A 16640-nucleotide genomic window follows, 5' to 3' on the forward strand; every position below is an offset into this window, starting at 1 on the left:
GCACATAACACTTCTTTATGCTTGATTAGTAAATAAGCTAGGACTTATTTGCATCAATAACAAGTTTTTGATGGATTATAATCTGAAATTCATTTTGACAAAATCGTGTTTATTCTTTGATAATTGAAGTGAATAGATGTTAAATTATTGATCCTTGCATAATTTTCAACATATATGTGTTCGTTATTTGACCGTATCTAGTCTGATTTGGGTTTCATATTGCAGGGTTGGGTCTGGGCATGTTCTTGGAAAGAACATTACCTTAAACTCTTGATTCAAACTAGTTTTGGTCCATTTCTTTCCACATAATCCTTTTTTATGCTTGATTAGTAAATAATCTAGAGCTTATTTGCATCAATAACAAGTTTTTGATGGATTTTAATCCTAGAATTTTGGTTAAAGCGAAACCTATTTTTACAAAATTATGATGTTTAAAAGATAATCGAAGTGAATGGGTGCTAGATTATTAATCCTTGCATGATTTTCAAATGTATATACCTTTGGTTTGACTGTATCTAGTCTTATTTAGGTTTTACGTTGCTGGGTTGGGTTTCGATATTTTTCGTGTTCTTCATTTTTATTTTTATTTTGTATTTGATATATTTTGTTCAATAATTTTTTTTTGTTTTTGTGTTTCTTTGGTATTTAATTTATTTTTTTTACTTTGGTTTTGTTTTTTGGGTTGTTTTTTTACTCAAACCATGATTTTTTGTTCGGTTTATGGTCGAACCAAAAGAGTCAGGTCAACTCGATCAGGTTAAAAATGGGTCAAAAGTTTAAGATCTTGTTTGGTTTGCCATGTTTTTGTTTAATAGTGTGTTTAGCAAACACCCCTTAAGCCTATTTTGGTAATTTTATTATTAGCAGAAATGGGTTTTTTGCCAAACAAAGTCTAAAAAATAATAAAATATAATATATATATATATATATATATATATATATATATATATATATATATATATTTCTTCTTTTTTTCCTTACAAATGGCCAAATTCTAAAATTTTCATGCATATTTTATTTTTTATATATAAAAAAAATTACATTTTTATCATGCTTTTAAAAAAAATACAAGAATCATTCAAAGGGTATCAAAACTAGTTTATGATTATTCGTTAGAACTTGGCCCACGTTTCAAAAATACCAAAAAAAATTATTTTGTTTCTTTTAATATATGAGATTATGAACTTATACATAAAACGTATTCCTGATATTAAATAAAAAAAGACAATTCATTTTATTTTTTATGTTTTTTTGTATTAGAATGGTTAGGTTTTAACCTGATAAGATAAGAAGTTTCTTATTACGAAGGACTTTTCTTAAACTATAGATAGATCAACACTTAGAAAACACAACATTATCTTAGTTTAGATCAAACAAATAAATAATACAACTTACCTCAGGTAAGGCGTATTAACAACATTATCTTAGTTTAGATCAAACAAATAAATAATACAACTTACCTCAGGTAAGGCATATTAAGGATGTTAAATCTACCCTTTATGCAATTAGTCTCATTACCCAAACTTTGAGACCAGTTAAGGTTTCTAATAACCAAAATATTAGGTGACGACTTTCATTCCTTCTTTTTTACTAATAAAAAACAAGAATTTTTTTATCCTTTTTACCCATATTATTTTCAATAATCTCGATTCAGAAATGTTATTGCTACATATGTAGGAAGATCAATTTGTGAGAAATTGACTCTCATGAAAGAAAATAGGAACAATGATAGGTGCACTCTATGCTATGCATGGACCATTTATTTATCAATTCATTGTTCATTTAAAATTATTAAATCCCATATAATCTTATTCATAAATCTCAGAATGTATAAATTTTAAATATCGTTATCTCTACAATACATGCACATCATGCTCTTTGTTTTTCCCTTTACAATTTTAACGTCGGTTCATGCCGGGAAGATGGAAAACCCAATCAGAAAATTGTTTTCCTTTGGGAACTAAATCGATAAACGGCCGTTGTTTATGGAGGCCTTGATTTTTTTTTCTTTCTTTTTTGTTTCGTGTATAGATCTGGGCTGTTGGAATGCGGATGTGTCAAAACTACAGTCTGAACCCATGGGCTTCCAAATGGGCCCTTCCTTGCCCTAAAATGAACCGTAGTGGTGTGGTGTATCTTTGTGTCAATCTAATCTTTTTATCCTTCGTCTCAAATCTGACTATTAATTTTGAAGGTTTATAAAAGATAAATAAAATTACCTCCACTTCAAGTCGTTGAAGTTGCAGAAGCCTCAGATTCTTATTATTTCATGTGTTTAAGGTCAGCGTACAACTACATGATTCTACTATTTAAGAGTTTTTTAAAAAAAAATTAACATGAATATCCGAATCAGCGTATATTAATTCTACTATTTAAAAGATGTTTTCATGTGATCGTATTTGGCTTTTTTTGATAAAAAAACTACAGAATTTTCCAAACTTTCTGGTTTATTTACATTAAAAAATGATTAATAAAAACATTTTCTAATTAAAAATATATAATTTGTTTTCAGGAATGTTTTTATATTGGGTAGATTATACATTTTAAAATTTGTAAAAAATTCAAAAATATCATATTATTTGTTAATTATTTCAAATTTGATCATCAGTCTTTTAATTAGTATATATTTTATTTTGAATCCTTTTTTTTTGTTCAATTATGTCCCTTAGAATTTGATTTAAATTAATTTTTTTATCAACATTGGTCCTCATTTTATTATTGTTATTTGTTTTTCTCTAATTGGTTTTTAATTGTAATTTTTTAAATTTATTAGATTTGGCCTCATTCTTTTGATTGTTATTTATTTTATTTGAAATAATTTATGAAATTAATTTTTATTTCAATTTTATCATCTTTCAACTTTTTTATCTGTCAAATTTGATTCTCGTTCTTTTGATTACTATTCATTTTATTTAAAATAATTTATGAAATTATATTTTTTTTTCAATTTTACCTTCCTTTAACTTTTTTATCCTTCATTTTTTTGTCTCTATTATTTTGATTGTTATTTTTTTATTTAAAATAATTTATAAAATTTAAAAAAATATTTAATTTCATCCTTTTTCAAATTTTTTATATGTCAGTTTTAATTCTTATTCTTTAAATAAACTTAAAAAAAATTAATAAGTTATTTTTCAGATTATTTTTCATAACATAACCAAACACTGGAATGCGTTATTAAACTCATTTTCCATAACACTATTAAATATCAGAAAATAATATACTTTTTATGAATTTACTTTCCTTAAAAACCACTTTCTAATTAAAAAAAAAACTAATTTTCAGCCCTCATGTTCTCTGTAGGTTTATTCATTGCTTTAACCAACTCTTAAATTGTTTTCTTTAATTTAAACAGTGATTGGAGCGGAGATGTTTGTTCTTTCAAAATTTAAGATTTTAGATTGGGCTTGCAAATTATGGGTAGCCCATCCATTATCCATCAGTCCATCAAAATATTAGTGGCCAGCGCCTTACCCAATTTCAAGCCCAGGTCCACCCCAATCTTCAAGAGTTAATTTTTCAAGATTGACAGTATTTTTGGAAGGAGATTCAAACCTGGTTTTACCTATAAATGGAGGGGCGGGGGGGAAGGAAACAGAAGAGGACAGAGCAAAAAGAATTAGGGAAAACTTTCAAGCTGAAAAACAAAAACTTAGCAAGTTTGAGAGTAGTAGCAAAGGAAAGGTTTAGTAGGGAAGGCATCAGGAGATCAGTACAACCTGATTTTCGAGGTATGATTCTAGTTTCACAGTTGCTATGTTATGACAACATCGCATGTTGATTGGCCTGAGGTTATAGCAGAAACATGGTGAAATTTCTTTGAATCCATATCCACGACACTGTTATTGTATTCTTATCAATCAATACAAGTTTTTCACGTCTTGCTAGGACTATGTAATGTATACTTTCTTTCTTAGATTTGGGTTTTTAACAAGGTTGGTTTCAATTTTATTTGTCTTCGAGGGTGAACTCACGAAAAGAAAATTGGTTTTTTCACATAATTGTGTTTTAGTCCTAGTTGACTGAGTTGCTCAATTTTAAAGTTTCGTTAGAGCAATTCTGATGTTATTGTCGCTTAAGACCACCTAAAGTTGGTAGACATAAACGGGGTGTACACCTTTTATTTGAATCTAAAGTTGCTCAATTTGCAGGTTTGTAGCTTCACATTTATTCGTTTGAAATTGTCAACTCGATCATCCAAAACTATCAGAGCTAACTGGGTTGCCTAATTTTGAGACCTTGTAAGAGTAATTCTGACGTCAACGTCACCTGAAACCACCTGCAGTTGGTAGAGAGGATGCATATCTTTCATTTGAATTCAACCTTGCTCAATTTGGAGGTCTGTAGCTTCACATTCATTCGTTTGAAGTTGTCACCTTAATCAGCCAAAACTGCCAAAAACAGAGGCCAAGTCGACCGAACGACATGTCATTCATATTCTCTTCTTTAAGTATTGAACGACGCGTCGTCTAAGTGGGATTAGGGTTTTTAATTTGGGATTTAGTAAATTTCAATTAAGTCCTTGTTCTTCCAATTGTGGCACAAACACAATTGCCTCTAAACTTTTAATTTCTTGCAATTTCACCCCCGCTAAACTTAATTGTCAATCCCTAAGTTGGCCGTCTTTTTTATTTTGGTCATTGATTGTGAATTTGTGCATTTTAACCCTCAATTGATAAAAAAAAAAAAAAACTTCCAATTTCTTTAATTTGGCCTCTGAATTGGTCAATTTCAACCCCTACATTCACACATCTTTTCCAGTTTGGTCCTTGATTTTTGATCTCTTCAATCAAGTCATTTTTGTCCATCAAACTTCAATATTATGCAATTAAGCCCCTAATTTGACCAAATTAACTCTTAAAAAATAGAATTTGACTCCTAGACTTTAATTTCTTTCAATTAAAGCCTAAATTGACTTTAAAAATCAATGTTTCTTGCAATTGAGCCCTTGATAAATTCAATTAAACCTTGAAAAATTCTAATTGAGTCCTTAAACATCAAATTTTGAATTTCTCTCCTCAAATTAAATTTTCTTTGCCAATAGGGCCTTCATCAGTCGAAAATACTCTGTCAAATTTTTCAATCTTGTATATTTGATCTTCCTCAACCAATCTTCGATGATTTTCTAGACGTTTTGGTATACTCTTCTTACTGATATATTTTTTTTATTCTCTTCGAACTTTTTTCTGAATTTTTTTTTTTTGTATTTTCTCTATCCCTTTTTTATGTTTTTGTTTATGTGGGACCTCAGAAAAAATAGATAACAACAAAACTCATTATCACCTTATAAATAGACCACTATTATAACACAACAAATCATTAACAAATTAAAATAAGACCAGCAATACAACTTACCTTACATAGAATGCTTTAGGGGTAGTAGCACATTTCTTTTAACATAACTAGACCTTAAAAACTAGATAACATGTTCTTCTTTTTAGGTTGTTGCGATGCCAGGTTGCGATAACTATGAATAAAAAGGTTGAATATTCTTCCCCCAAAACAATTTATTTTTAAAGGAAAACATTTGGTTTTTAAGACAAAAAAACTATCATGTTTTTATTCTTTTTTATGGCGGGTAATTAAGAAAATTTTGTTTTTTTATGGCATATAATTAAGGAAAAATGACAGTGATTAATTCTACATCATTTTTTGTTCCAAGAATCAGTATAAATATGGGTTGAATGGGAGTTTTCTCTACAACCAACAACAACTCATTTGCCTTTTTTTTTCTACCAGTCTTCTCAGCTTCTTTTGCCTTTTCCCCTCTATTTTATAGTTTAAGTTCAGGTCCTACATAGAGAGATATTGAGTTCCTAATTCCTTATAACTTTCCATATAAGCATAATATGCATGCTAGTTTTTTTCTTTTTTTATCCTTATTACATCTTAACCCCAATTATATAAAATACGAGCTATATATAAAAACTAAATATTTGTGACCTCTGATATGTACTATGGATCTAAAATCAACTGTAACATCACAGCTAAATTGGTACAAAGATTAGTGCAATTATTTTTGCCCTGAACCAAATCAACAAGTGATGTCAAAGTTTCGTTGAGACTTGGAAGGGAGGCATAAAGCAATTGATATTATAATCCACATATAATAACATTCAAATGAAAGAAAAAACCGCAGACCATTTACATTTTATTGATGGTCACATACGCAATTACAATCATCATCATTCATGATTGCACCATCTACTTGAATTTGGACTGACATTTTTGAGATAGAACAGCCTTACCTGCTCCCAAGGAGCTTACCTTGAAAGTACAAACAACATTGATTTCCTTACTCCATAACTTAAACCCCCAAGAACGTTCATTTTGATAGGAATATCAATTTTTATTGATAAAGAGACATGTTTTTTTCCCTTTATGTCCTGATCAATGCTCATTTCAACATCTTCAGGTAATGCTTTCTTTGTGTCCTTTAAACCTAACTTAAAGTTTTTCAAACTAGTTGGGAATTTGCCTGTTCCAATCTTGTGATTCTTGTATGCTAATGTAGCATCTCCTTTGCTACCATAAGAAATACCCATTCTTCCATTCGGGTTCTTTATTTCGAATGTGATTTGGTTCCCAGGATTTGTTTTGTTTCGAGTAGAAGGTGGATTTTTTACAATAACATTCACAACGGTGAAGAGAGGAACTTTAGGGGTAAAAAGAAAGCGATATGTCAAAGTATTGATGACCAAACTGTTACGAGTGTGAATCTTATCATCCTCGTTTATTTGATTAAAATTAAGCACAAAGTAATATGAGTCTGTACAAGTTTCAAGCTCAAATAGCTTTTACTTGAGGGGATATGTTATAGAATAATATAAATCATATCTTATAAGTTTATGTAAGAACTTAAACTACTAAGGAGAGATGATTTTTTGAATTAAATTCATTCTTCCCGTGGCAAATTTTGTCACCCAGCACAAAATGTGGAGGTTTAGCTGAGCAGAGAAGCCAGGCCAGACCTAGATCTACATGACCAGCAGATTTGTTTTTGACCCAATAGTTTTTATTTGTGCAAGATTACAGATTAATCTCATTTCAGTTACGATCTAGCCCATCTAAATTTGATATCAGAAGACCTAGTTTGGGCATCTAATCATCTCTTACTCTCACGCACGTCGATGAGGGCCCTGAAACACCTTGACTCTTTCGAAAGTTCTTTTTTTATTCTTGTTCTTCAAAAAAAAAAGTTACAAGGGACGGCTATAAACCTTTTGGTTTTTATTTTACATATTAAAAATGATTTTAAAAATAAAACTAATAGAATAACAATATAATTTAAGCAAGCAAAATGATATAAAGATTAATCTTTTTATTGACCTAATCTACAAATGAGTTTTAAGTTTCGTTTGGGGTCCTTGTAGCTGCAACGTCTCGAACAGTTGGCGTGTGGAGGAGATACACGGCCACACCCTAATGTCAAAAGCCAAGAAGTTGGAGCTTCTTGGGTTTTCCTTTGATAATTTATAATTTTAGTGCAGGAAGAATATATATATATATATAAAAAATACTGAATAATTTCTTAACATATAAATTTCAAGTTTTGACATAATATATATGTATTTTTTTTTATTAATTTTAATACAAACGGTCTTGATGAAATCATATAATTCTCCATCCATTAGCTTAAATTAAGGATCAAGAGGCGGTGTGATAGTGACCAATTTGCCACCAATTAGCTTAAATTAAGGTCTTGTTTCTTTCACTTAGCACCATTTTCCTACCAATTTGCCACTCTTCTCTGTCAAATCACAAAACAATAATAACAGGAGTTACTTTTCATCGTTGTTCTGATAGACACTTGGCAAGGCTAATCTAGTAATTTCAAATGAGCAGACTACTTGACTTTGACAGAGCGGAGGGGACAGATGGCTTGTTAGATGATGTAAAACGTTTCCCACGCCTATTATTTGGAAGATTTTGATGTTGATGATAATATGTGTGCAATTATAGTTTTTTATACTTAAAATATTCTTCCCTACCCCTTCTGATTTTGTGAAAAAAATTAATTGTTATTTATGATCACATATATTACTGTATTATATGAATTAAAAGAGAATTATGGTAAACATTCTTGTAACTAATTAATCATCTGGATCATGTTTATTAAACGGGGACAGGTCTAGAGATAGATATTTTTTAATTTGAGTTAAACTGATTAATTCGAGTTAATTTTAAAAAAAAATTAAAATTTTAATAATTCATACAAAAAAAATTAAAAAATATTTCATATAAATATAAGCTATATATAATTATTTCACATGAAAAAAATTAAGAAATTCCATATATATACACACACATACTCAAACTCGGGTTTTCAATTTATTTCTCAACAAATGTTAAATAATAAAATTTAAAAAAAAAACACTATTAAAAATAAAACCTAAAAAATAACATAAGTTTACTTAGATTAATCTTTTAAGTCATAAACATAATATAAAATAAACATTTCCTATTTAAAAAGAAAATATTAATCAATTAAATATTAAAAAAAATTAATTAACAAAAAAATCTAATTGAAAAAAAATGGTTTTAAAAAATAAAATATTATTTTAATAAATAATATTTTATGAGAAAAAGCTCAGTAAAATTTAATAATAATAATATTCACATCTGACGAGACAACTACAGAGCAACACACCGCAAAATTAGACAGAAATAATAAATAGACAATACCAGCCACGCATCACTATATACCTACCCAATCAAGCCTACTCATTTCCACACCCTGCCAAAAAGAAGTAAAAAAAAATGTCCCTAAACACTTTCCTCCTCTGTCTCCTCCTCCTCTTCTCCTTTTCCGTCATCGCCCTTTCTGTAAGTTGCCCTCTTAAAACCACATAATACCATCTACATCCCTTCAATTATTTTATCTCTAAACAGTTTCTTCTTCATGTTTTTTCTGATCTCTTGCAGGATGAAGACTGTGTGTACACACTCTACATAAGAACAGGGTCCATCATCAAAGGTGGCACGGACTCGATCATAAGCGTGAGGTTCTACGACAAGTATGGTGACTCCGTGGGGATCTCCAATATTGAAGCATGGGGAGGGTTGATGGAGCCTGGTCACGACTACTTCGAGAGGGGCGATTTGGACATTTTCAGTGGGAGAGCGCCGTGCTTGAGTTCACCGGTGTGTGCCCTGAACTTGACCTCCGATGGGACAGGGTCAGGTCATGGGTGGTATGTTAACTACGTGGAGGTGACTAAAACAGGAGTCCATGCGACTTGTTCACAGATGAAATTTACTATTGAGCAGTGGCTGGCTCTTGATACTTCACCTTATGAGTTAACTGCTATTAGGAATTATTGTGATTATCATGCGGATGATCGAGCTAAAACATCTGCTGGTTTAAGTTCTTCTTAGTTTTTTTTTTTTTAATTATTATTATTATGATATATTGCTATTAAGAGGCCGGGTGTCTGTTAGTTTGTAAGTGGTAGATGTGGAATTGGATCAAAATTTCCTATGATAATAAAGATGTTGTTACAATGTTGGCATCTGACATTTGCCGATGTTTATTAGATAATTGGATTTGAATTTGATAATTGTTTTACTGGTTAATTATTTTTATTTGAATTAATTAATAGTTTTGCATTTATAAATATTGATGTTGATATTATGCTAGACTTCTACGAGGGTAATGGCCGACTTAATATATAGTTTTAGGCTACATATATAAAAATAATTTGGAAAGTTATGTATATCTGCATAAATTATATTCATTGTCGACTACTGATATAATTTTTAGTTTTCTTATGAGGTGTAGAGAGTTTTTGACCGTAGATCTCTTGCGATATATATCACAGGGATCATTATTTTACTAGTACTGTCATTAAATTAAATTAAGATTACAAAAAAAAAAAAAAACTATGAAGGCTAAGTTTTTACTGTCAACTAAGAGAGGATTTATTATGGATTTTCAATAATGAAATTATTATTTTATCATTTACTTGTTTTGGGGATAGAATATAGTTTTTTACAAAATAGTCAAAAAGTTATTTAAGAATTCGACGGGACAATAAGGTCTAAAATCACTTCATTGTTCTTACAGGTAAACTTCTCTAAGCCTTGAACTAAGGGCTTAATCATCTTTTTTTATCTTTTAAACCGTATAATTACTAATTTAATCTTCACAGAAAAAAATAATAGCATTCCATGGCTTTTTGATATTTGACTTAATTTAAATAAAGTTAAATTATTCATTATCCTTCAAATTAAATAATATTACCCTTTCAATTTAAGAATGTTTTTATCTTTTATATTTGATTATTTTGTAATTATTAGTTTTCATTAAGGATGTTTGTGTCAATTGTTAAATAAAAAATTAAAAAAAAAAACTAGAGGCACATGAACAATAGTCACAACGCCTTGACATCCTTTCAACGACTAGTTGTCGTGTGTGGCTTTTTTTTTTTTTGTCCTCGTTCCTCAATTTTCATGCTAGACTTCTAAAATTTCAAAGCAATCATTCAATTTTATTTTCCTTTAAAGTTTGGTCTCTATTCTTGTAATTATATTTTTTTATTTGAGATAATTTATAAAATTAGAAGTTGTTTTCAATTTCATCCCTTGTTGATTTTTTTTTATTAGATTTGGTTTCCGTTTGTTTGATTGCTATTTGTTTTTATTTAAGATTGTTTTTGAAATTGACTGCTTTTTTATAATTTTATCCTTGATTTTATTTTCTATCCAACCTGATCCTTTTTTTATTTCATTTTTTTATATTAAATTTTTAAAAAAATTGATTTATTAACAACGTCATCCTTCAATACTTAACTGATTGAATGTTTAGCATTTTGGTTAAGTTCGGATCTAAAAGAATATGGGTTTGAGAGATTAGGTTTACTTAGACTTGCTTGATTTTTTATTTCCCTTTCTTTAAACTTATTTTTTTCAGTTTCATCCTCCAGCATTTTGTTGTTTTTTTATTTGCTTTTTAGGAGATTTTTCAATCATTGTGAAAAATAACACAGGTTGCCTCTAAATTATTTTTTTTTCTCTTTGTTAAATTTAGTTTTTTTAAAAGCAATTATATTTTTTTAATAAATAAAATTAATTGATTTCATCCTTCAACATTTAATTGGTCATCTAGCTTGTTAAATATACTAAAAGATTTGGGAATATATTAAAATCTAGGGTGTTAATATTGTTCATATAAACAATGCCCCAATTTGTTTTTCATTTTCATGTTTTAAATTTTTTTCGAGCATCTATTTGTGGTTAATTTAATAAATTATGGTTTAAATTTGTAAAAAAAAAAAAAACAAAACTTAAAGAAATAAAGACCAAAATGCAAAACCATTGGAAGTTCCCGTGGCCAATTTTAAATTTACACGAGAAGTTATTTTGGTTTAAAAATTTATATTATTCATTTATCAGTTCCTAGTTTGAGACACAAGAGAGAAACTCGTTGGAAAACGATGAAGGAAAGAGAGTTGTCAGCTTGACACATTCCACCCATAAAAAAAGATGATTTTTATGTCAATAGGTTCTTATTCTCGATAACAGCTCAATGAATGTGTTGTTTCTTTATAAACATTCTGAGAAAAGTAGATCGGCGTTCAATTGAGTTTTTTTATTCGGTTGATTTTTATTTTTGAAAGTGATTTCAAGGTAAAATTAATGATACATATAATCAACTGATTGGTTACAAAACATATTCACAAACACTGTTAATATCATTACTCCTTCCATCTATTATTATTACAATTAAAAATTGTGTGTCGATTTAATTGTTTATATAAACAATTAATCAAGTTAGTATATTATTTTAATTATTTTTTAATAAAATTATTCCATGGCTCACTTGACTAGCACATAAAGATTACATATTGAAGGTTGCATGTTCGAGTCTTAACACATGCAATATTTTCTGTTATATAATAGATGACATGTTGTCTACCATGCAACAATTTGTTTTAGTTGCATGTCCCCTAAAAAAAAGAAAAAAAGTCTAAGTGTGAGGGCTTGTTTTTGGGCTATGTGCTTGGTTTTTTTTTATATATATATATTCCATGGCTTTTTTCAGTGATCATTTGTTTTTTTTATTTTTATTTTTTTATCTTTTGATCTTGTTTTTTTCAATTCGTCATTCCATGTTGGGTTTTATTGAATTTTATCATTCAGTATTGAATTGATTATGAATTAATTTTTGTATTTTTTATCATTTATAATTTTTATCATACAATGAAATAATAAAAAATTAATTCAATCTAGTGGAGTTCATAACTCAGGTCACGAGTTTGACAAGTTAACTAAGGTGAACCTGCCCTTTTTTTTTTTCTTTCGACCTCCCTAGTCAACAATGTCATGTTGCGCAACTCTCACACGTCAATCAAAGAGATAAGTCGGGATTTTCTAGGTTTGAACTATTATATTGATTTTAATGATAATGCTAAAAAAAATAGCATTCTAAGTGCCTATTTAAAAGTGTGGTAAATGTTGTTATTTAAAGTATTTTTTTATTGAAAATGCATTAAAATAATATATTTTTTATTTTAAAAATTTATTTTTGATATCAATACATTCAAACAATAAAAAAATTAATTTAAAACTAAAAATAATTTTAAAAAAATTTTAAAATCACGAGCGAACCACAATCCAAAAACTCAATGAAATTTTTTTTTTAAAATGTTATAAAAACTTTTAATCGAACCCACGTAGAAATCTGTACAGTAAAACTAATAATTACTAATCAGACATAATGTCATTTACACATATGCGTGTCTGAATTTGTTTGGATGCTGTGGGTCCCATCAAACCAAGTTTTGCTTCTCGCATCTCTCTCCTTAATTATCCCAAAAACATTATCCTTTATTTTTTAAAAAAAATTAAACACAATTAATACAATAAATAATTACAAGAACTCACTGGCTCATTAACCCTACAATTAATACAATAAATAATTAAATAACACACCGGCCATCCACAGTAATAGGATAAGCTGCACCAATTTCTTACTTGTCCCAATCGAATATTTGGATTAGAAATAATAATTTTAATTGTATATAGTAAATGCAAAAAAAAAAGTATTTTTATTTGGTAAAAAAAACAATTGTTTTAAAAATTGTTCTTTGTTTCTTATCAAATAAAGTAATTCCTTTTAATTTTAAAAATACTGGATTTATCAATTATGACATTATTTTGGAAGGAACTCTTTCTAAAATAAAAAAAAATTAATTTAAATTGACAGAATTTTGAAGCAATTACACGATAAAAAAAAATAAAAAAATTCGTGCACTTTGGTTAAAATTGATACCCTAGTTCCATGCTCACATGCTCTATATAGCCCACTTCCAACCAATCATAGCTTTCACATTCTTACAAACTCAAAAGAAGGGGAAAAAATGTCATTCCGCCCTCTCCTCCTCCCTCTCCTCCTCCTCCTTTCCTTCTCCTCTATAGTATTTTCTGTAAGTTACTGATCTCTTAAACTCCCATTACACCCTCAAAATCCTTTTTCATCTGTTGATCACTGGTATCAATATAATTCTTCATTCACTTACCCTTTTCTTGTCTTTTCCTCTTTTTTATGCTTTTGCAGGATGAAGACTGCGTATACACAATGTACGTAAGAACAGGATCCATTATCAAAGGAGGCACGGACTCCATCATAAGCGCGACACTGTACGACACTTATGGTTATGGCGTGGAGGTCCCAGATCTTGAGAGATGGGGAGGGCTAATGGAGCCAGGCCACAACTACTTCGAGAGGGGCAATTTGGACATTTTCAGTGGGAGAGGACCATGTTTGAATGCACCTGTGTGCGCCTTGAACTTGACCTCTGATGGGTCAGGTTCAGGCCATGGTTGGTACGTTAACTACGTGGAGGTGACGACAACAGGGGTCCATGCGGCTTGTGCACAAAAGAAGTTCGAGATTGAGCAATGGCTGGCCCTTGATACTTCGCCTTATAGCTTAATTGCTTTTAGGGATTATTGTGATTATCTTGATGTTAAGAAATCCGCCGGAAGCTCTTCTATGTAATAGAGATCTTAACTTCAAGGTTAATTGTGTGTGTGTGTGTGTGTGTCTGGTAGATGGTTGTGTTGGATCGATCAAGCTTTGACGATCTGTGATCATCATCTTTTGATGAGGAAAATAATCTGGACAAATGTTCTTGATTATATATATATATTCAATAACATGGAAGTGAGGAGATCTTGTCTTGCTCGACATTATATATATATGTATTAAAGTTGTCCAAAGCATTGTTCTTTTAATTATACGAGGATTTATAATGCTAATGAAGCTTGTTTTGAGATTAATCGTTGTGAATTATGATGGATTAAGAAGATGATGATAGTTTAGGCTTTTGAATATTGTTCCGAGGGGCAACTAGTTAGATGCAGAGAATGTGGAGCTGTTTTTTTGTTTTTTGTTTTTTGTTTTTTAATTATTATTGTCGGTAAGATTGGATCTAATGAATGGTGAGGTCAATTTGTCGTGGTATGCATTAATTGTCATAATATGGGTATTAAGGGGCCTTATCTGGCACTGAAGAAAGGTGTGTAATCGTACAGGTATGAAATGATGATCTTATCTCATGGAACAGGATAAGAAGACAACAATGAGGAACCCATAAAAACTATTCCTCGAATTCTCAATTTGACAGTGATAGATGATGAGCTTGTTTCCACACAAAAGATTTAATCTAATCTCATGATCTTATCTCTCAGGCGTTACGTTTTGTTTGATCTGAAGTTAAAAATCAAATTTTAAATAACCCGTGACACATGAAATACATAAATATAATTGATTGAAAAGATATAAATAAAAATAAGTTTAAAAAGATTATTATTTTTTCTTACCTGCAATCGATGACAGGTTAATTGACTACATATAGATAATTATTAATATTATTTTAAAACCCCAACAAGGATGGATCTAAAACAAGGTTTGAGTCCTAGTTTGATTCTGGGTTATAATTTAAAAGGGTTAATTTTTGTTTTTAATAATTAAAACAATACTGTTTGGCCTCTTAAAAAATTCAATGAATTTTTTATTAAGGTTTTATCTTGGATCGATCAAGATCTTTTTCCATATCAAGCCAAATTAATCTTTTTTTTTAATTTCGATTGATCCAAACCTTGAGTTAGTTGAGTCCTAGGTGACCAGCTAGGCTGGTCTAGGTTTTATATCTATGTTTATTATATTATTATTAATCTGAACACTTAATATAAATTAAAGAAAAAAATATATATATCTTTTTTTAAAAAAAATATAAGTTTGATAATTATATATATTAAGAATAAAACATACTTTTTTATAACTTATTTTGTCTTGGTCACTATTAAAAGTAAGATACATTATATCTTATACATCACTGCTAAATACTATTATATTTCTTATTCTATCTTGTTTATTTTTCTTTAATTTTTTTTATCTTTTCTATCATAAAATAATAATTAAACAATATCTTAATATTAAAAAAAAAACACTAAACATCTTATAGTTTGATATTTTTTTTCTTTATCTCTATTGTTCTAAAAATTATAGTTTAATTCAAATATTCAAAATTTCAAATCAATATATATATATATGAGATTGTACCATATGACAGATCAAATTTCTCTGTTCTCGGAATGAAATTGATTTAACTAAAATCAAAATCTACTCTAGTTTAATCCAAATCAAAACTATGTATAAGAATCTAAGAATGTTTTTGTTAGATCTGGACCGTTCATGCCATGTCAAAATGTCATTTAAACAACAGTGAAGTGGATCACCTAGATTGTTACGAAATGATAAAGAAATAGAAGATCAAATACTCTCAGTGTGTAGAATGAAGAAACAGGAAACCTTTAAATAGGTTGTACAGTAACCAAGAAATAGCAACAGAATAACAATAATATCTCCACTACCTAAAACGTGGATTGAACTCCTATAAAATAGGTATTTCCTATGGAATAGGTCTTCCACTACTTATTGCAGATAAACTCAAAAACATAAGCAACATAATTTATTTTTAACACCTTCCCTTAAACTAATATCTGTAGATATTAGTTTAGGAATTAACAGCTGCTACTCCTTCTCTGATGACATCTTTTGAAGAGTAAAGTCTAACTAGATTTCGAAGCTTGACAAAAATTGCAGGCTTAAGAGGCTTAGTTAATATATCTGCAATCTGATCTTCACCCTTGCAGAACACCAAATCATTAACACCCTCCATATATAGATCACGTAAGAAGTGAAACCTAACGTCAATGTGTTTGCTCCTTCTATATAGTACTGGATTTTTTGAAAGCTTTATGGTGGACATGTTATCACAGTAGATTAAGGTTAAACCTTGTTGCTGGTTGTTTTGTAAGAAGTCAAGTAGCCTGCGTAACCAAATTGCTTGACTCGAAGTTGATGCTGCAGCAACAAATTTAGCTTCAGTAGTTGACAAAGCTACTATTTGTTGTTTTTTTTATGACCATGAAACAACTCTAGAATTTAACATGAACACCAATCTGGAAGTACTCTTTCTATCATCAAGGTCTCCAGCATAATCACTATCTGAAAAACCAATCAAGCTTGAGTTTCTATCCCTTTTATTCAGGATTCCATAGTCTGCAGTGCCTTTCAAGCATCGAAAAATTCTTTTTGCAGCCAAGAGGTGAGCTTCAGTTGGACACTCCAT

At 29.4% G+C, this 16640-nt stretch overlaps 2 protein-coding genes across 2 annotated transcripts; both read left to right on the forward strand.

Annotated features, from left to right (window-relative positions):
* The first annotated feature begins 8657 nt into the window (after positions 1-8657).
* Positions 8658-9560, forward strand: LOC7490221 (PLAT domain-containing protein 2). The gene is made up of 2 exons (XM_002310536.4): positions 8658-8826; positions 8926-9560. Exons 1-2 carry the CDS (start codon positions 8761-8763, stop codon positions 9376-9378), a joined length of 519 nt encoding a protein of 172 aa, XP_002310572.2. The 5' UTR covers positions 8658-8760; the 3' UTR covers positions 9379-9560.
* Positions 9561-13261: 3701 nt separating this feature from the next.
* LOC7456917 (PLAT domain-containing protein 3) lies at positions 13262-14283 on the forward strand. Its single transcript, XM_002310535.4, has 2 exons — positions 13262-13427; positions 13559-14283. The coding sequence occupies exons 1-2, from the start codon at positions 13362-13364 to the stop codon at positions 14000-14002; spliced, it is 510 nt and encodes a 169-aa protein (XP_002310571.1). The 5' UTR covers positions 13262-13361; the 3' UTR covers positions 14003-14283.
* The last annotated feature ends 2357 nt before the right edge of the window (positions 14284-16640 follow it).

The sequence above is a fragment of the Populus trichocarpa genome, chromosome 7, assembly GCF_000002775.5.
Source record: "Populus trichocarpa isolate Nisqually-1 chromosome 7, P.trichocarpa_v4.1, whole genome shotgun sequence".
NCBI lineage: Eukaryota > Viridiplantae > Streptophyta > Magnoliopsida > Malpighiales > Salicaceae > Populus > Populus trichocarpa.